The 20,467-nt window shown below is 51.4% G+C and overlaps 1 protein-coding gene across 2 annotated transcripts; it reads left to right on the top strand.

Moving 5' to 3' along the window:
* Positions 1-5,974: 5,974 nt before the first annotated feature.
* On the top strand, positions 5,975-18,129 carry MFSD2B (MFSD2 lysolipid transporter B, sphingolipid; the record flags this gene model as incomplete). Of its 2 annotated transcripts, XM_081101424.1 has the most annotated exons (14): positions 5,975-6,092; positions 8,708-8,833; positions 10,518-10,642; positions 11,129-11,252; positions 11,539-11,617; positions 11,697-11,827; positions 13,102-13,192; positions 13,293-13,414; positions 13,862-13,945; positions 14,207-14,287; positions 14,391-14,500; positions 14,890-15,033; positions 15,543-15,719; positions 16,847-18,129. In XM_081101424.1, 14 exons carry the CDS (start codon positions 6,006-6,008, stop codon positions 16,875-16,877), a joined length of 1,512 nt encoding a protein of 503 aa, XP_080957550.1. In that variant the 3' UTR covers positions 16,878-18,129. The 2 variants fall into 2 exon arrangements, with proteins under 2 accessions (XP_080957550.1, XP_080957549.1); XM_081101423.1 differs by lacking the exon at positions 16,847-18,129 and having other exon boundaries at positions 6,006-6,092; positions 15,543-15,872.
* Positions 18,130-20,467: the final 2,338 nt, after the last annotated feature.

Genomic DNA, 20,467 nt, shown 5'->3' with positions numbered 1-20,467 from the left:
TGAGGCATGTTTTTCTGGCATGATTTGGGCCCTTTAATTCGTGTGGAACAACATCTGAATAGTACAACATATCTAAGTATCGTTGTTGATCAAGTTCATCCTATCATGTTGATGGCATATCCCAATGGAGATGGCTTCTTCCAACAAGACAATGCGCCATGCCATGGTGCTCGTATTGTGCAGGAGTGATTTCAGGAACATGAGGGAGACTTTACCTTACTTAGGTGGCCCCCACAATCACCAGATCTCAATCCAGTTGAGCATTTGTGGGACGAAGTTAAAAGAGTCATCAGGCAGCTGGTTCCACAACCATCAAATCTCACAGAACTGGACAGTGCTATTCATCAGGCATGGTGTCAGATTCCTCGCATCACTTTTCAACATCCCATGGAGTCAATGCCAAGAAGAATCACCGCAGTATTGAAGGCAAAAGGTGGCCCAACGAAGTACTGATTGGGTGGTCATAATAATCTGGTAACTCATAATAATATATATCCCACATTCAAAGGCTGTTAAATTGGGTTGTTTACCCATATCTTCAGAAAAAAAATCACTTCTGTTGTCGTGGTAAACAACCTGCTTCCCTATTTATAATGGTCTGGCCCTCTAGCAACTTCAGCGTGAAATTATAGCTAATTTACTACAAACGTCAGGTGGTCATAATAATCTGGCCACTCAGTGTATATACTTAGGAGTGGAATTGCTCGGTCATATGCTAATTCCACGTTTAACTTTTTTTATATACTTTTTTTCTTTATTTTTTTGAAATATATTTTATTGATTTTTTACAGAGAGGAAGAGAGAGAGATAGAGAGTTAGAAACATCAATGAGAGAGAAACATCGATCAGCTGCCTCCTGCACATCCCCCACTGGGGAAGTGCCCACAACCCACGTACATGCCCTTGACCAGAATCGAACCCGGGACCTTTCAGTCCGCAGACCGACGCTCTATCCACTGAGCCAAACCGGTTTCGGCTTTTCTTTATTGATTAAGGTATTACATATATGTCCTTATCCCCCATCCCCCCAACTCATGCCCTCACCCCCCTTGTGTCTGTGTCCATTGGTTAGGCTTATATGCATGCATACAAGTCCTTTGGTTGATCTCTCCCTCGTACCCCAAATCTCCCTCTGAGGTTTGACTGTCTGATCGATGCTTCTCTGTCTCTGGATCTGTTTTTGTTCATCAGTTTATGTTGTTCATTATATTCCACAAATGAGTGAAATCATGTGATATTTATCTTTCTCTGACTGGCTTATTTCACTTAGCATAATGCTCTCCAGCTCTATCCATGCTGTTGCAAATACTAGGAGTTCCTTTTTTACCACAGTGTAGTATCCCATTGTGTAGATGTACCACAGGTTTTAATCTACTCATCTGCCCACGGTTAACTTTTTGAAGAAGTGCCAGTTTTCCAAAGTTCCGGCCCTCCTCTACATGCCCACCAGCAACAATGTATGATTTCTCCACATGCTCCCCAACACTTTTTATTGTCTGTCTTTTTAAGCATAGCCATCCACGTGGAGTAGTATCTTGAAGTTTTGTATTTCCCTTATGACACGAGCATCTTTTCATGTCTATCTTCGGAGAAATATCTATTGAAATCCTTTGCCCATTTCTAAATTGTGTTATTTGTCTTGTTATTGTTGAGTTGTAAGAGCTTTTTATATATTCCAGTATAAGTCCTTATAATTTGCAAATATCCTATTCTGTAGGTTGTCTTTTCACTTACTTGCTAGATGGCTTACAACCCAAGGTTTTTCATGACAATATAGAGCAATTTGTGGTTGTGGTGTCCTATCTAAAAAACAATTGTGGTGGAGAAAAAATGGCGACCGGCAGGAAGGTAGGGAGGTTGAGAGTGTTGAGAGCGCAAGGAAATGATAGAGGAGTGTGTGGACGTGTGTGGCGTGTGTGTATGAGCTAGGGACAGTTAGATTCTGCAGGTCTTCTAAGGGGCTGCTAAGCCGGGCAGTCTTAGAGGTCGGGGCCCCGCTCCCTGCGCGGACACTCCTGGGCGGCCAGCACGGGCACAGCGACCACGCCATCTTGGGAAACAGCTGCTTGAGACTAGGATCCTGGCCTCAGCACTACCCAGTCTGATCTCAGACGCATACCAGGACCCTGCAGCCACTGGGGACAGAGACCTGTGACCACAGCTACAGACCTGCGGACACCAAAAGTTCAGAAATCCCCGAGGCAGATCCATGAGTAACAGAGCCCATCCCCCTCCCTGAAGGCTCCCGGGCAGCGCCATAGTAACTGGTAGGCCCACCCCTTGCCCGGACCTCAGTGCTGCTACAGGAACTTTAGCCTGGAAGTGCGCCAGCACCTTGGAACTGATCCTGCGCGCACTGCCGGCTTCAGGAGTCCTGGGCTGGGAACTCAATACCAGATATCAAGCTGTATTACAAACCCAATGTTCTTAAAACAGCTTGGTACTGGCACAAGAACAGACATATAGATCAATGGAATAGAATAGAGACCCCAGAAATCAACCCAAACCACTATGCCCAATTAATATTCGACAAAGAAGGCAAGAGCATACAATGGAGTCAAGACAGCCTCTTCAATAAATGGTGTTGGGAAAATTGGACAGATACATGCAAAAAGATGAAACTAGACCACCAACTCACACCATACACAAAAATAAACTCAAAATGGATAAAAGACTTAAACATAAGATGGGAAACCATAAAAATACTAGAGGAATCCATAGGCAGCGAAATAGCAAACATATGTCAAAGGAATTTCTTCTCTGATAATGCTCGTAGGGCAATGGAAACTAAAGAGAAAATAAACAAATGGGACTACATTAAAATAAAAAGCTTTTGCACAGCAAAGGAAACCATCAACAAAACAAGAAGATCCACTGCATGGGAGAACATATTTGCCAATGATATCACCGACAAGGGTTTAATCTCCAACATTTACAAGGAACTCATGAAACTTAATAATAGGAAGATAAACAATCCTATAAAAAAATGGGCAATGGACCTAGATAGACACTTTTTAAAGAGGACATATAGAGGGCCGAAAGACATATGAAAACATGCTCAAAGTCACTAATTATACGAGAGATGCAAATCAAAACAACAATGAGGTACCATCTCACACCTGTCAGAATGGCTATCATCAACAAATAAACAACAAGTGTTGGAGAGGATGTGGAGAAAAAGGAACCCTTCTGCACTGCTGGTGGGAATGCAGACTGGTGCAGCCACTGTGGAGAACAGTATGGAGCTTCCTCAAAAAACTAAAAATGGAGCTCCCATTTGACCCAGTGATCCCACTTCTAGGAATATATCCCAAGAAACTAGAAACACCAGTCAGAAAGGGTATATGCACCCCTATGTTCATAGCAGCACAATTCACCATAGCTAAAATCTGGAAACAGCCTAAGTGCCCATCAGCAGATGAGTGGATTAAAAAACTTTGGTACATCTACACAATGGAATACTACACTGCGGTAAAAAAGAAGGAACTGTTGCCTTTTGCAACAGCTTGGATGGAACTGGAGAGCATTATGCTAAGTGAAATAAGCCAGTCAGAGAAAGATAAATACCACATGATCTTACTCATTTGTGGAATATAGAGAACAACATAGACTGATGAACAGGGACAGATCCAAAGACAGAGAAATAGCAATCAGACTATTAATCCCCAGAGGGAAAGTAGGGGAGGGGGGGAGGGAGGGGAAAAGATGAACCAAAGGACTTGTATGCATGCATATAAGCCAAACCAATGGACATGGACAACAGGAGGATGAGAGCATGAGTGGGGTGGGGGGGTGGAGGTTAATGGAGCGGAATGAGGACACATTTGTAATTCCTTAACTAATAAAGAATTTAAAGATTTAAAAAAAAACAGCTGTCTCTTATAGAACATGAAGTATGTTTCTCTTTTAAAAATGAGAGAAGTCAACAGAAAATGATTTATGAAAAATTGTGGATTTAATTGCTAGGTCTCTGATTTAATTCCAAAATGCAGAGTTGGTTAATAGGAAGTAATTTTCATACCGTTAAACTAAATAGCTCAAAGTTCATCAATAATAATAAAGAAAAATCTCATAGTTACAAAAAAAAAAAGTGCTGAATCTTGCTATCATCAACCCCCTCATTATCCTGCCATCAAAACACCTTCCAGCTCTCTTTTGATGAAGGTGTCTTTCCCTCTGCTTCTAATGTTTGGACTTTCCCCATCTTTAAAGCAAAACAGACCTTCACTTGTCCTTACTAGATGGAAAGTTGAATGATGGCGAGGATTCAGACCATTCCCAGGTATTTCAGCACATCTAAGGATCCTAATACTATCTGAACATGGAAATTTCTGGGTCTTCTGAAGTGGTACAATCCAAAGGACATCATTTATCACCCTGGACAAGGCCCACTGAGCTCCAATATTCTGTGAGCTCAAAAGCTGGCAAAGGGCAGCTGGGCCCAGCCTCATTGTCCCTGGGTTCTTTTTTGCTGATCTGTTTGTTCCAGGTTCCATTCTGCTACCTAGGCTGGAAATTCCACACCTGCTCAACTCAAAGGAATGCAGCTCTTGCTGGCCAAAACGCTAGCCAGGAAATGAGGAGCAACTTTGCATTTGTGGCTTCTTTTCACTTGTGGCTTCCTCTATCACAGCTGTGAGGCTGACTGTGCTACTGCCTGAGCTGTTCACCAACCTTATCCAACTGGAGAGCAACTATTTTCAGGTCACCTCCTCCAGGGAGCCTCTGCTGACTTCTACAAGCAGCCTGCTTCCTGACCTTTAAAGGCCCAGAGACCTTTCATTTGACATGGTATTTAATTCCTTCCTAGTATTTCCATTATTTGTTTAACCCCTTCATTTATTTATGTATGTATTCATTCACTCATCATTAATGTATAGCACCTACTGTATGCCAGGCCCTATGATAGGAGTTTAGGGTTAGTAAATCAAACATAAGCCCTACCATTACAGAATTTACTGTATGGTAAGATGGTAGCTAGGAGCAGTCACATAAGTATACATACAATTATAGCCCATTGAAAATCCTTGCAAGTAGGAATGGTGTTGGGCATACAGCCTATATCACACAAATGTTTGAATGATGTTTGTAAAATGTGAAATGTCTCCATTAGTTCTTAATTTTCCACATTAACAGGTGAATGTACAAACCATGGACTATTTAAAATGTTCCTCAGCCGGATGGTGTGGATCAGTGGTTGAGCACGGAGCTATGAACTGGGAGGTAATGGTTCTATTCCTGGTCAGGACATATGCCCAGGTTGAGGGCTCGATCCCCAGTAGGGGGCGTGCAGTAGGCAGCCAATCAATGATTGATGTTTCTATCTCCTCTTCCTTCCTCTCTGAAATCAATAATATATATATATATAAAATAAATAAATAAAAGTGGCCCTAGCCAGTTTGGTTAAAAAACAAACAAACAAAAAAACCAACTGTGGCCCCGGCAGGGTGGGTCAGTTGGTTGGAGCAGGTTCCCATACCTCAAAAGGTTGTGGGTTCGATTCCCGGTCAGGACACATACCTAGGTTGCAGGTTCAATGCCCAGTTGCGGTCTGCTTTCATTCGCCGGCCAGAATGGGTGTGGGGGTCAGACCCGTGATCTCTAGGAGACTGGAAAATGCATATTGCGGCTCCCGGTATCACACTGAGCAGCTTGTAAACCTGTTGGGCCATAACCCTACTCCAAACAAGTCAACACTAGCGCTGCGTTGTCCCGGTAGATGTGTCTGCTGACTTTCGCCCATGAGGACTTGGGAGAGGGTCTCGGAACCGCCTCTGGTTCTCACCCCCTTGCGGGCGCGTCCCCAGGAGAAGGGTTCCCAGGGCTGCCCGGCCGTTCCCCCAGCGAATCTGAGCTCTAGATACTTTCCCTTCGGGAAAAGGGGACCTTCCCAGCTCCCCGGTTTCTCGCGGGTCAGGGGCCCCTCGCCGCGCCCACTCCCGGAGCCGCCCTCCCCGCGGACGATAACAACCCGGGGCCCCGGGCGCGGGCGCAGCAGCTGCGCGATGGAGGCGGCCCCTGGAGGGTCCCCGGCCCCAGCGGTGGAGGCGCCCGCGCCCCAGCCGGAGGCGCAGACCCTGGAGCCCCGCTCGGTGAGCGCAAAGCGAGGGGAAGCCAGAGGGGAGCTGTGGGCAGCCCCGCGGAGAGAGGGGGCGCGGGGCAGAGGGGCGCCGGGGACCCTGAGGGCGTCTGATGGCAGCCCTTTATCCAGCCAGAGGGAGCCCGCAGGGTCCTCGCCTGAACCGCCCCAGTGGGGGTGGCCCTTGAGAGCCCAGTGGCTGAGGCTATTCGGGAGCCCCAAGGAGAACAGCACGCGAAACAGCCTGAGACAAGTTCAACTGCTCAGGCAGGACCGGGCGGGCTGGCCTCCTGATCCCCGTCTAGGCTCTCGCCCGCCACGTTCCGGTCCGGGTCTTCCCAGAGATCCCCTGGACGCTGGGCCTGAGGCGGCAGCCTTCCTTCTCCGACCCCAGGCAGGTGGTGTGGGCTGGGCCACCTTCTCCAACCCTGGCCTTGCCCTGGCACCAGGCTCTGCTTTGGGAGATGGCCCCCAGCCATGTCTTTTCTGGCTACCAGGCCCCAGAGTGAGGGCAGAGGGCAGGTGGGGACCCAGGGGCGGCGGGGCTGGCTGGGGCTCATGCCACAGGCTGGGTGTGTTGGAGTTGGTGTCTGCTGAATGCAAAATCCCCTGCGGCTCCAAATGAAGCTCCCCCACCCCCACCCCCACCCCCGCCTGCCTGTGGCTTCTTCACCTCACCCCCCCTGCCTGTGGCTTCACCTCACCACCAGCTCAACTCCACACCCTCCTCCCAGGCACCTCAGAGCAAAGGATTGTGGCCCCCCCAGAAAGAAAGTCCCATAAGGAGGCTCCCTGAGGACTCTCATTTTCCAGCGAAAGTGAGAACTTCAGGGTGAGATGGATGGCAAGAGGGAAGCCAACACTGCCAATGCAGTGGCAGCATTTCATTCTCAGAACAACCCTGTGAGGTTGTACTACCTCCAGCTAAAATGTGAGGAAACCGAAACAGCCCCGGAAAGTAACTGGCCCTGGGTCACACAGCTAGAATCGGCAGGCGCGGAACGGGACTCCCCGTGTGTCTAACGCCAAGACTTGTGCTCCGCCAACTGTGAAGGGCTTATGATTTAAGTGCATAAAACTGTCAAGATTCCAAAACCATATATCATGTACCTAGTTTCCGCTGGAATTTCTTTCCCCTTTCAAACGCCATGTGCCAGAAACTTGCCAGACATATTTAGGGGGAAACAAAATTCCCATTTTGGAGAGGAGGGGGCAGGAGGGCTGTGACGGTGGATTCTGCCTGTTGTTAACAGTTTTCTGGAAGTTGAAATAATGTTCATGTCAGAAAAGGAGGCCACATCCTGCTTCGTGTATGGTTTTCTTCTGTGGGCAGAAAGAGTGTGCAAAGGATATGATAAACTCTTATCTGGGAAGACCTTCCCTTCCAAAGGGCCCATCTGGGTGTCCTGCAAGATACCAAAATGGGTGAAGTCACCGTCTTCTCCACTCCCCCACCCATCCCCAAGCAAAGGACGAGGAAGAATTCCCAGCACCTTTCAGAGAAACGGCAGAGAAATGGCACTTTACAGTGTTCTTGTGGCATTGATTCCTTCAACAAATACTAGTATATACCAAGCATCTGCCACATGTCAAGCATTGCTTTGGGTACTGGAGACATGGTGGTGAATAGGTCATCTCTCAGAGAACTTATAAGTGCAGTTGGAAAACAGACTTTGGTGGCCAGGAAAGGCCTCTCTGAGGAGATGACCTTTAGGCTTAGACTTGAATGGAAGTGCAAAGGCCCTGGGGCAGCAACAGGCATGGTCACTTTTGAGGAATAGGACTGAGAGCAGAAGCAGGGGAGCCACTGAGGAGGCTCTCACTGATGGATTAGACAGGGGAAGCAGGAAAGGGGAATCAAGGTGACTCCTGGGTCTGCGGCCTGAGCTGCTGAATGGACATTGGGGTCATTTAATGCAATGGGGACAACAGGATTCAGAGTGGGTTGAAACAATGGGATGGAAGCCAGAAACTGTGTGTTTGGCCATACTAAGCTGCAATGCCTGTTAGACAACCACATAGGGTTGTGAGTAGTCAGTCGAATATTTGAGTCTGGAGTGTGCTGGATAGCTTAGGGCTTGCTAATGTTATATACACACACACATTGGACTTATAAACATTACTTCATTTCAGTGGTGGATTGGTAAACAGTCTCTCCAGAAAAAAAAAAGAAAAGCTCTGATTTGTACTGTTTGCTGATTACAGTGGTGTAAATACCCTCACCATGAATGATTTCAGGCTACTAGTCATTCAACAACTGGCTGCAGGAGTCCTGAACATTTAACAGTAAGCTCCCAGAGCCATGACCACATCTGCTTATCAAAACAGCCCTGTGACGTTGGCAGGATTTTTCCATTTGACGGATAAGGTTTAGAGAGGGAAAGTGGTTTATTCAAGGTCACACAGGGAGATGGTGTGGAAGTTGGGGGTCTCCTGACCCCCAGTTCACTCAGGCTTGTTGACTCAGAAAATAAAACAACCAGGAAGCACTAAGGGGGAAATATAAGGAAGAACTTCCCCCTGGAAAAGTTTAGAGATAGAGACCTCAGGATGCTTATGAAAGACATGGGGTGTGGGGAGCTGTTGTGTGTCTATGAAGGTGGGGCTTAGTGCCTGTGTCTCCCCCAGGACAGAAGAGCTGGTCGCCTCTCATTCTGTACGAAGGTTTGCTATGGCATTGGCGGGGTCCCCAATCAGGTGGCCTCCAGCGCCACAGCCTTTTACCTGCAGCTCTTCCTGCTAGATGTGGCACAGGTGAGTGTGGGCAGCAGCCTGGGGCCCCCTATTTCCATCTTCCTTAGTGTCTGGTCCTTCCACCCCCACCTGATCCATAACAGATAACACCTTTGACCTAAGCCTGACAAAAAGCCAAGGATATTTATTATGGGTTGTTTGTACTGGAAAATGGGAAACAATGTGAATGCCCACCAATATAGAAGCAGTTGAGTAATAACTTGTACTATCTCAATATAATGGACTATCATGTGGCCATTTAAAGAATGGGTTAGAATCAGCGGTTCTCAACCTGTGGGTCGCGACCCCTTTGGGGGTCAAACGACCCTTTCACAGGGGTTGCCTAAGACCGTCCTGCATATCAGATATTTACATTATGATTCATAACAGTAGCAACATTACAGTTATGAAGTAGCATCGAAAATAATTTTATGGTTGGGTCACAACATAAGGAACTGTATTTAAAGGGCCAGAAGATTGAGAACCACTGGGTTAGATCAATACCAGTTGACGTAGAGGGATTTCCATGATGCACTATCAAGTGAGAAAAGTTAGTTTTAGAGAAGAATATACAAAATGATCCTATTTTAACAAAACAAAGACATGCCCCATATATGTATATTCATGAGTATATGTGTGTATGTGTCAGTACATGATCTATAATAATAAAAGTGTAATATGCTAATTAGACCGCACAGCCGAACAACCTTCCGGACATCCTTCCAGACAACCTTCTGGATGAAGCCGGGGCTGCGAGGGCTGAGCCCCCTTGCATGAATTTCGTGCATCAGGCTTCTAGTTAAAAATAAGCATGGAGAAAATGTACAGAAAATTACACCAGGCTATTAATGTTGGCTATAGGAGGGAATGGTGGAGGATAAAGAGCAGGCAAAAAAATGTTTTTTTAAATAGGTATTCATTATTTTTAAAAATTTTTTTTTTATTGATTTCAGAGAGGAAGGAGGGGGAGAGAAAAATGGAAACATCAATGATGAAAGAAAATCATTAATTGGCTGCCTCCTACACACCCCTTACTGGGGATTGAGCCCCAACCCGGGCATGTGCCCTGACCGGGAGTGGAACTGTGACCTCCTGGTTCATAGGTCGACACTCAACCACTGAGCACGCCAGCTGGGTGGTATCCATGGTTTTTTAAGTGACACTGATATGGTTGCATTTATATAAGATTATATAAATTGCAAATGTATATCAATGCATGAAAGAATGATCATCAAAATGCCTCTGGCGTTGTCTCAGGATGGTGGGATTTCAGATGAGCTTTGCTCAATATTTTTCTGTACTGTTTGAGTGTCTTTATAGTGAGTGTATCATTTATGTAATCAGAAAAATTAAAACAAATTTATTGTGAGACAAAAATCTACCTGTGACTGTCAGCCTGGGCGCATCCTTCTCGCACTGAGCACCTCAGGTGAGGGTCCCTCGTGTCTTCTCCAGAAGTGAGTGGGCGTGAGTAACAATGGAGATGTGCCGGTATGTGGCTGTCGGCTCCCTCGCGCGCTCCTTTCTGCACGTGCACAGATGTGTCCTGCGCGCCTTCTGGATTAGTATTCTGGGGAGCAGGCTGAATGGACCTTACACTCTGGCCCCAGCCAGGTTCCCAGATCCCCCTCCTGGTGGGTGGGCAGGCCTGGACACCCTCTCTGACTCTGCCAGTCCCTGGCTATCCCCTCCCCTGTCATTGCAGATCCCTCCTGCCCAGGTGTCACTTGTCCTGTTTGGAGGGAGGGTGTCAGGGGCAGCTGCTGACCCCGTGGCTGGGTTCTTCATCAGCAGAAGCAGGAGGACAGGGTCTGGACGACTCATGCCCTGGTGAGCAGCCCCATGGTCCTTGAGGTCCCTGTGATTGTCATAGCCCTGCTTCTTAGTAGAAAACCTTGTGGATGGTTAGAGGACAAGACAGGACAGCCGGTGATAGGACTGGACAGTAGGTGACAGTACCGGGCTGGGCCAGACCATCATGCAGGAGTCAGAGACATTCCTGGGGATGTTCCCTCACCAGATGGCGCAGGTAGACAAAGCCTCCAAGACTCCCAGGCCTGGCCCCCGGGGTCTCAGTGAGGCCAGGGAAGGTCTTGCAGAGTAGGTCCGACTCCTGTGCTCCAGGGTCCTTGACAGGTGGAATGGCACCACCAAGCACCCGTGTCCTAGCCAGAGTCACAGCCCCCGTCCTGATACCTCAGCCCCCCCCCCCCCACGGCTCCCACCCTGAGAGGCCCACCCAGGGCTGAGGTCCAGGGGGGTGAGGTGGCCCCAGGCCCGGTTTGGTGGGCATCCCACCCCCGTGTGCTCCCACAGGGTGCTGGGCTGCATGCCCTTCACCGCCTTGGCTTACTTCTTCCTGTGGTACCTGCCCCCCTTCACCAACCTCCGAGGCCTTTGGTACATGACCTTCTACTGCCTCTTCCAGGCTCTGTCCACGGTAAGCCGGGGCGCCTTCCCGGGCCTGGGCCCCTGGAACCCCACGCGGTCACTGTGAAGCGAGAGTGTCCTGGGGCGGGTGTCAGGAGGACCTCCCCCCACATCCCCTACCCCCCACCCCCCCGCCCCCACCCTGCACCTGCTCCCGTCCCGGCCATCTCCTGGAGCTCCTCCGCCCACTGGGCTCTGGGCTGGTGCTCCGGCCTGAAGGGATCCGTGGCTGGGACAGGGCGGCCACGGGGTGGTCTGGGCGGAGGGGGGCGTCCTCGAAGCTCCGGGCGCCCCAGTTCTTCCAGGTGCCCTACACGGCGCTCACCATGCTGCTGACGCCCAGCCCCCGGGAGCGGGACTCGGCCACCGCCTACCGTGAGTGCGCGCGGCGGGGTGGAGGGTGGCGGCCCGGGCTGCGAGCTCGGTGTCCTGAGCGCTCCTCGCTGTGTCCCAGGGATGACCATGGAGATGGCGGGGACGCTGCTGGGAGCCGCGGCCCACGGACTCATCGTGTCCGGAGCCCACGGTCCCCACAGCTGCGAGGACGCCGAGTTCCCGGGGCCGGGCGCCGTCTCCCCCCACGCGGTGAGTGCTCCCCGGACCCGTGCGTCCTCCCACCAGACCCTCCGCCCCGGGGGTTTCTCACCGTGAACACCCTCAGCGCATCCGGAGGGGAGGCGGCAGGTCCCAGGCAGGGGCAGGGGGCGTGGGGTCCCTAAGGAGCTCTGGGCAGAGCCCTCCTGGGGGCCTCCCACCCCCAGGGTGAAAGGAGAAGGGAATCCTCCCGGGGGGTGGGGTGGGGGGGGCCACTGTGTCTCCTTCAGCCATCAAGTTCTCCATTGGCCCCATTAAGCAAATGACACCCCGACCCCCCAGGGCCGTAGGAATCATCCTCTAGTCCTCCCTCTCCCTCCGTCCAGCCCATTGCCAAATCCTGCCATGTTTCAGGACAAAACTCTTCTGCATCCACGCCACGTCCTGGCGCTGCCTCACAGCCCCTGCCCTTCACCTGGGGGTGAGGGAGGGCGGGGAGAGAGGGCCGAAAACCCACCCCCAAAGACATATTCAGGCGCCTTTGGCGGCCCCAGCTCTGTTAGCCCATCGACTCCACGTACAAAACAAATGAATTCATAGATAAAAGCATCGAGAAGTTCCAGACAGCGACCGCAGAGCAGGTCCCCGAGTGCAGGTCCTTCTGAGAGTGGGGCCCTGTGCAGCCCTGCTGACCCGCACCGGAAGCCCTCCCTCCCCTCCCCTCCCCTTCCCCGCCCACCCCAACCCCCCTCCCCACCCCCCACCCCAGGCAGCCTCTGTCTCTTTTCTGACATTTATCTGGGTCAGCCCGCATCGCACTGTAACTTGTGCTCATGCATCTGTCTTCCTCCCACACTCCAAGCCCCTCACTGTGGATGCTCAGGGGTCACTATCAGGGTCTGGCATACAGAATCAGCAACAATGAATGCTTGTTTTAAAACGAGAGGGAGGGAGGGAGGAAGGGAGGGAGGGAGGGAGGGAGGGAGGGAGGGAGGGGGAGAGGGAGAGAGAGAGAGAGAGAGAGAGAGAGAGAGAGAGAGAGAGAGAGAGAGAGAGAGAGAGAGAGAGAGGTGAGAGAGAGAGAGAGAGGACTCAGATCCTCAGACCCTGGTGCATGGCTTCATGCAGGAGGCACAGGGTCAGCAGAAGGTCCATCCTGGCCCTTAGCTCTCCCCCTCCTACTGGGCTCACTGGGAGGAGTACCCAGTATTCTTGGACTTGGGCTGAGGGTCCCCCTGCTCCCATTGGGTGGCGCCCTGCCCCTGGGTGTCCTCCCCTCCGTGGGTGGGAGACATCACCCACCCCAGCTCTGTCCTGTTCCACAGACTTGTCTCTACTCCGTTGCAGCCGCCGCGGTCGCTGTGACTTACCCCGTGTGCGGTGGTTTGCTCTGCTTGGGGGTGAAGGAGCGGCCAGGTACAGAGGTGCAGGCAGAAGCTGGGGGCAGGGCTGCTCGTGGGCCTGGGTTTTGGTTTGGAACTCTGCCAAGTCGAGATGTCACCTTCCTGTGTTGCAGACCCCTCTGCCCCAGCCTCCAGCCAGGGCATGAGCTTCCTGGCTGGGCTGGGCCTCACTGTCCGGCACCCGCCCTACCTGAAGCTGGTGATCTCCTTCCTGTTCATCTCCGCAGCCGTCCAGGTACCTCTGGCCAGGCGCATCCCCCCTGGCTTGGTTCCAGCCACACTGAGCTTGTTTGGGTTCAGGTTCAGCCTCTCATCCCCTGCATCACAGTTAGGCTCGAGTGGTAATAGGGAGAGAGCAGCAGCTGGCGTGTGGCCCAGAGAAGGTGGTGCTGGGAGGAGAGAGATCTAGATAGAGCTCCTGGGAATGAGGAGGTCAGGGCCCAGACACCAGGAACACTGTCTGGATGGTGAAGTGCACCCAATCTTAGCTGTGCGAGGGCGGCGGTAGACTAGGAATGGTGTTTATGCCTGTGTCAGGGATAAGCGACCTTTGTAGGGACGGGGACTGCACGATGGCAGCACCAACCAGGGTTCAAGGTCCCAAAAGGGAGGCCAGGCCTTGCTCTTGCCTTCTGAAGTCCTGCCGTTCCTGCACGCACCCACCTCCTGTCACCCTCCTCAGGTGGAGCAGAGCTACCTGGTCCTGTTCTGTACACACGCCTCCCAGCTACATGACCACGTCCAGAGCCTGGTGCTAACCATCCTGGTGAGGAGACCTGGGTGACACGTGTGGTCCCTGACATGACATGTGTGGCCAGAGTTCTGGGGGGCAACATTCTGGACCTACATTCCGGCAGAGGAATTGGGGCCAGGGTCATACAGCTCATAGCCGCTGGTTCCAACCAGGAGGCAACATGGGGGCCGGGCATGCCACCTACAAGCCAGGGCTGTGAGAACCTGGGCAGAGGCACCGGCCGCTTGGCCGGCTGGGCCTGGGCCGGGACGTGATGGTTCTGTCTGTTCACAGGTCTCAGCTGTACTGAGCACCCCGGTGTGGGAGTGGGTTCTGCAGCGATTTGGGAAGAGGATGTCGGCCTTCGGGATCTGTGTGAGTGAGGCAGGGAGCCAGGTTGGAGTTGGGTTGGGGGAGGCTGACCTTGGAGCCGGAGCCTCCTGGGGGCCGGCCGGTCGATCTGTGTCTGTCTCCCCAGGTGATGGTGCCTTTTGTCATCCTGTTGGCTGCTGTGCCCACAGCCCCCGTGGCATACGTTGTGGCCTTTGTGTCTGGCGTGAGCATTGCTCTGTCCTTGCTGCTACCCTGGTAGGCTGCGCGAGGGGAAGGGAACGTGGGAGCTTCATGTCCTTCCTGATGCGTCTGCCCTCCTTCATGTCAACCTGGTGCCCCGGGCCCCTCGTGCCCAGCCTGTGCTGGGGAGCCGCTCTCCCACTGGCAGGGATGGAGGCCACCCGCTCCGTCCTGGGAGCCCTCCTAAAAGAGCACCAGCAGCAGGCATGGTGGGCAGCCGGGCTGGGGGTGTAGAGGTGCGGGTGGAATACAAACACACAGTGCCTGGCTCTCTGTGGGCCAGTCCTGGCCCTGGGTAGTGAGGACTCAGGGATGACCCTGACTTGGTCTCTGCCCCCAGGGAGCTTGCAGGCTGGTGGCTGTCCAGGGGGGTCAGGGGATAACTCTGCAGCCCCCGCCCCCAGGTCCATGCTCCCAGACGTGGTGGATGACTTCCAGCTGCAGCACCAGCACGGCCCCGGCATAGAGACCATCTTCTACTCGTCCTACGTCTTCTTCACGAAGCTCTCGGGCGCAGGGGCCCTGGGCATCTCCACGCTCAGTCTTGAGTGAGTCCCAGAGCTGGGCTGTGGCGGGGGCACAAAAGACCAGCTGGGTGGGAGGAGGGCAGAGTCCCCCACCCCAGCCCGGGGACTGGGACCGAACTCTGCTCTTTGGAGAGTGGGGGGCAGACACCTCCTCAGCTGGCTCTGGGAATGTGACTGAAAGGGGCCTTTTTTTTTTTTTTTTTTTTTAGTTAAGGTATTACAAATGTGTCCTCATCCCCCCCTTTAACCCCCAACCTCCCCCCCACACACAAACTCATGCTCCCGAAAGGGGCCTTTCTTGAGGGCCATAGCCCTCCTGAAGCCTCAGCCCCCCACATTCTCAGTTCTCTCTGAACTCCTCCCTGACCAGCCCATTCCCTCAACACTCCCTTCCAGCCTGGCTAGGCTGATCTGGCCAGGAAATGAATCCAAGTTTCAGGAGAGTGTGGAGGTGGGGGATCTGGGACCCCTCCCCCAGGGAGCCAGGCTCGGGAGGGTCTGGGCTGGATGATGGGATGTTGTTTCTCCAGGTTTGCGGGGTATGAGGCAGGAGCCTGCAAGCAGGCAGAGCAGGTGGTGGTGACCCTCAAGGTCCTCATCGGTGCTGTGCCCACCTGCATGATCCTCACCGGTCTTTGCATCCTCATGGTCGGCCCCGGTCCAAAGGTGCCAAGCCAGGACTCCTCTCACCAGCTGAGCCTTCGAAGGTGGGCACCCCATGCACACGGGTACACACAGACAGCTACCAGCACCCCCGGAGGCACATAGAAGTGTGCCGACGTGAGACCAACCAGTCCGCAGATCTCCTGGCAGTGCTTACACCACTGAACAATCCTGCCTTTGGAGACTGCCTTAGCTTGAGTGACGCCATCTAAATTTTCTTCAGCTGCTCAGTCTCCCTTGATAACCAGTAGGATGGTGGTATGGGAGGGCTCCCTTGTTCACGCCTATTCCTTTTGCTCTCCAGAATCCCAGGCACCACTTCCACTTGCTTGACCCCGAGCACCTCTTGTGCTTGCTGACTCCTATAGCTGTCCTGCCAACCCTACCACCCCCATACTGCCTTCAAGTTCCAGATCCACACCTCTGGCTCTCATTTGGATAGCTCCACCTGACGTTCCACAACCACGGCAGTCAGTCTTAATGATCCCCCAAAGGAATTCATGGTCTTGTCCCAGTCAGCTCCACCACCCTCCCGTCGGGGAGCCGAAACCCGGGGATGGATGGATGGATCATCTTCCACTCCTACCCCCCCCCTCCGCCCCCCCAGGCTGTGCTGAGAGCTCTCTGAGCCTTGCCCTCCCCCCCCCCCCCCCCCCAGAGCACTGGTTCCACTGCAGGGTTGGATCTGCTCACTGTCTGCTTTCCCCGTAGACTGTGGGGACCTTGAGGCCATATCTTTGTGTTTATTCATTTTTATGTCCTAAGCGCCTAGCACAGTGCCCGAGACCAAGCAGGTATCAACATGGTCCGGCACACTTTCACGAGCACATGTCCACATCTTTGTAGATGCTCATGCACTCACATGTACACACAGAGGATCACACAGGGGAGACAGGAAGTGACATCATCATCCACCCCTCATCCTTCAGCATGGCTGGTCTCAAGACTCCAGCCAAGTCATGCTGACCTCACGTGCTACACTCAGGGAGTGACACACGGCTGCTTGATGGGACTTGGGGAAACAGATTGTGGCTTTGTTCACGCGGGGTTGGGGGGGTGTGTGACGGGAGGAGTTGCTAGAAGACAAGGAACAGCCACTGACACCTCCACGGGGCCTGGCAGGGCAGAGACCACTCTCCCTCATCCTCTTGGGCTTCTTCCCTTCCCGCAGGAGGACCAGCTACAGCCTCGCTGCAAGTTAAAGCTTCGTGAGCCTAACAGCAGGAGCCGCACCGTCTGGGCTCGAAGTCCCCGCCTCTTCTCAGCCGTTTAGAACCCCCAGCTCGCAGCGTGCACGTGACCTTTCCCCTGGGCTATGGAGCCGTCAGTGACCTCTCCAGAAGGGACTGGCCTGGGTTCCACCTGTCTTTTCTTACCTGTTGACCACAGACCATTTCAGATAAACCTGTGCCCCTGACTACCCGGCTCCAGGTGACGTTTGACCTGGAAAGCATCCCAATAGCAGCCTGTCCCGAAAAAAAGGAAGCCTCGGCCAGCCTGGCCTGCAGACTCCCCAACAACCTGCTGACCTGACGGGACAGACACACAGACAGACCCTTTGTTCTTCCTGATGCCCCAGTGGCATCTGAGAGAGAGACTGACAGACGTCACATGAATGGGCAGAGTGGGGACAGGTGGGCAGGCTGGGGATGTTGTTAGGACAGACAGATGCAGGGAGGCCAGCAGACCCCAGGGGATGAGAAGGTGGAGCAGGGCACGGGGGGTTCTCAAGCCTTTCTGTCGGGCTGATGACTGTTCTCCGAGGTGGGCACAGACTGTCCAGCCACCAGAGATGGGTCATTTTCATGAACAGTCGTTATTTTTGTGGGAATATTTTTTTCTGAACTTTTATAAAAAGTACAGGAACCACCATTTTCTAGAAGCCGTATCTTTAAAAAAGATCCACTGAGGTTTATTTTTTTCAAAAAACAAAAAACCGCATTAAAGGGTTTGTCTTCTACTGAGTCAGTAAAGTGTGATGGTGGGCAGCCCTCCATCATCCCTCGGCCCAGGGCTAGGCTCCCTTCCACTTCCTCTTCGGGCCTTTGGCGGCCTCTTAGGTGAGAGACCCCTTAGGCTGCCAGAACTCAGACTCACGCACAGAGATGCTCATCAGAGCTCGGTTTAAGCCTCTGGCTTCCTCCACAGACAGGGAGCTGACCTCCCAGTGAGAGTGCAGAATGTTAAAAGTATTACGTATGTCCTTATTTTCCCCCATCGACCCCCTCCAGCCCATCCCCGTGCCCTCCCCGCCCCCTTATCCCCCCTGTCTGCATCCATGGGTTATGCATATTTGCATACAAGGTCTTTGGTTGATTACCTCCCACCCACCCACCCTCCCCTACCTTCCCTCCAAGATTCCGTACTCTGTTCCATGCTTCCATGTCTCTGGATCCATTCGGTTCATCAGTTTATTTTGTTAATTAGATTCCATATATGAATGAGATCATATGATACTTGTCTTTCTCTGACTTATTTCACTTAGCATAATACTCTCCAGGTCCCTCCATACTGTATCACAGGGTAAGAGATTCTTCTTTTTTTACTGCTGCATAGAATTCCACATGGTATAAATGAACCTCAACTTTTTTATCCACTCATCTACTAATGATGTGCTACATTTTATATCACCTACATTTCCCAGCGTGCAGTCTCAAGGAGCAGTTATACAGCAGCAGGGAACAGCCTTGGGGATCAGGGGTTAGATCTCAGAGATAGGGCCATCATGGGCTGGCCAAAAGGTATCCTACCATTTCTCCCTCACAGCCACACTATGAAGCGGGAACTAGTGTTCTCTTATTCAGATGAGGAAACAGGCTTAGAGAGCTTAAGCCACTTGTCTATGGTGGTGGTAGAGATGGTCTTGAACCTAATATAGTTCTTAAATTACGTGGTTGGTGGTTCATTTTATTATTAAGCCTTCCTATACTTTATATCTATCACATGTATCAAATATCCATACGAATTTTAGAAAAATTTGGGCACAAAATGGGATTTGTAAATGACTTTCCTTATGTAAAATATTCTCAATATAACATTAAACAATTATTTTTTAAAATAGATTTTTATTGATTTTAGAGAGGGATATAGAAACATCAATGATGAGAGAATCATTAATTGGCTACCTCTTGCATGATTAGAGATCAAGCCGGCAACCTGAGCATGTGCCCTGACCAGGAATCGAATGGGACCTCCTGGTTCATAGATCGATGCCCAACCAGTGAGCCACTGCGGTCAGGCTAAATGATTTTTTAAAAAAATTTTTTTATTGATTTCAGAGAGGAAGGGAGAGGGAGAGAGAGATGGAAACATCAATGATGAGAAAGAATCATGGATTGGCTGCCTCCTGCACACCCCATACTGGGGGATCAAGCCCAAAACCTGGGCATGTGCCCTTGACTGGAATCAAACCTGGGACCCTTCAGTCCGTAGGCCGACACTCTATCCACTGAGCCAAACCGGCTAGGGCCAGGCTAAATAATTTAAAGAAATTAGTTCTTCTCTCCCTGTCTCCAAAAGCAGCAAATGCTAGATTATCTTCTATTGTTCCAATGACTACAATACTAGCAGAGGCAAAGGAAATATATTTTGTCTGAGAGTTGTCATGGAATTAGATTTGTTGTGAAGAACTAAAGAATTTATATTCGGAACTGTCTGAGTTAGAAATATTCCGTGGCAAGTATAATGGGGAAACAGACAGAAAGCTGATCAAACTGGTCCCAGAAAGATAATAAATCCCAAGGTCTTATCTTCCCTAACCAGGGACACTTAGGAGCAAATGGTTTAAACATTCCAGACCACTTAGGGGCAGACCCCATGCTGTCCGGGTCCCTCTTCGGTGACATTCTTTGAAGGTGAAACTGACAAGAGAATGACTGATTAATCAGCATATTAAAGGACACACCTGCAAAGCTGACTATTCTATTGAGATCCTCCCGAGACCTCTGCCAAAATCCCCTTTAGAAACTGGTTAAGAACCCCTAAGACAAGCCAGTGCGGGCTCTCTCTGGAGCACGCACTTGCCTTTCTTCCCTCTCAGGTGTGCATCTTTACTTTTCTCTCCCAAACTCTAACGGTCTCCACCAGCCTTGCAACCAGGGGGGTAGCAGGCAGTGGCAGCTTGTCCCAGGCTAACCCCCTGAACCTGTGTCCAAGGCCCCTTTACGCGGATCGCATCCCCATCTCAGCTCACTTCTGCCACTGTGGCTTTTACTTCTCAGTGAGTCCGCACAGCCCAGCGTGGCCCACTTCTTTCCCATAATGTTTCTAAGGAGCCAAAGCAGAGCACTGCCTAGGCTCCCTTCTGCTGCTGCTTCTATCCTAGGCCTGCTCCGGGCCAGGTTCCTTTCTGGTGACATGTCCACCAGAGGAAGAAATACAGACAACATACACAAATATAAAATCAAGAATATTTCTGTATAACAGCAATGATCACAAAGAAAATACCATCAAAACATTCACAACAGCTGCATCAACCATGAGTGATTTTACTGAAGACTGACCAGTGAAACGCTGACTGTAACATACACCTTGAGGCACCCACTTTGAACTTACCAGCCCCCTTGTTAGGCTTCACAGTATGTGCTTTCATCCCACCCGGAAAATGGAGCCAGGCCTCAGACTATCCTCAGACATTGCCCTCAGGCAACTGAGTACAGACAAGTGGTCTCCCCTTCCATTATCCCACCAGCTCTCTAATGCATCTGAACCACAAAATGGGCCCTTGCTTCTTTCCTATCCCAGCTCCATCTTCATAAACTGTAACAGACAGGAGTCCCCAAGGGTGCAAAAT

Source organism: Myotis nattereri (assembly GCF_964212035.1).
Source record: "Myotis nattereri genome assembly, chromosome: 10".
NCBI classification, from domain to species: Eukaryota; Metazoa; Chordata; class Mammalia; order Chiroptera; family Vespertilionidae; genus Myotis; species Myotis nattereri.
The sequence above is the reverse complement of the archived record's forward strand: the minus strand, read 5'-3'. Positions and strand labels throughout refer to the sequence as shown.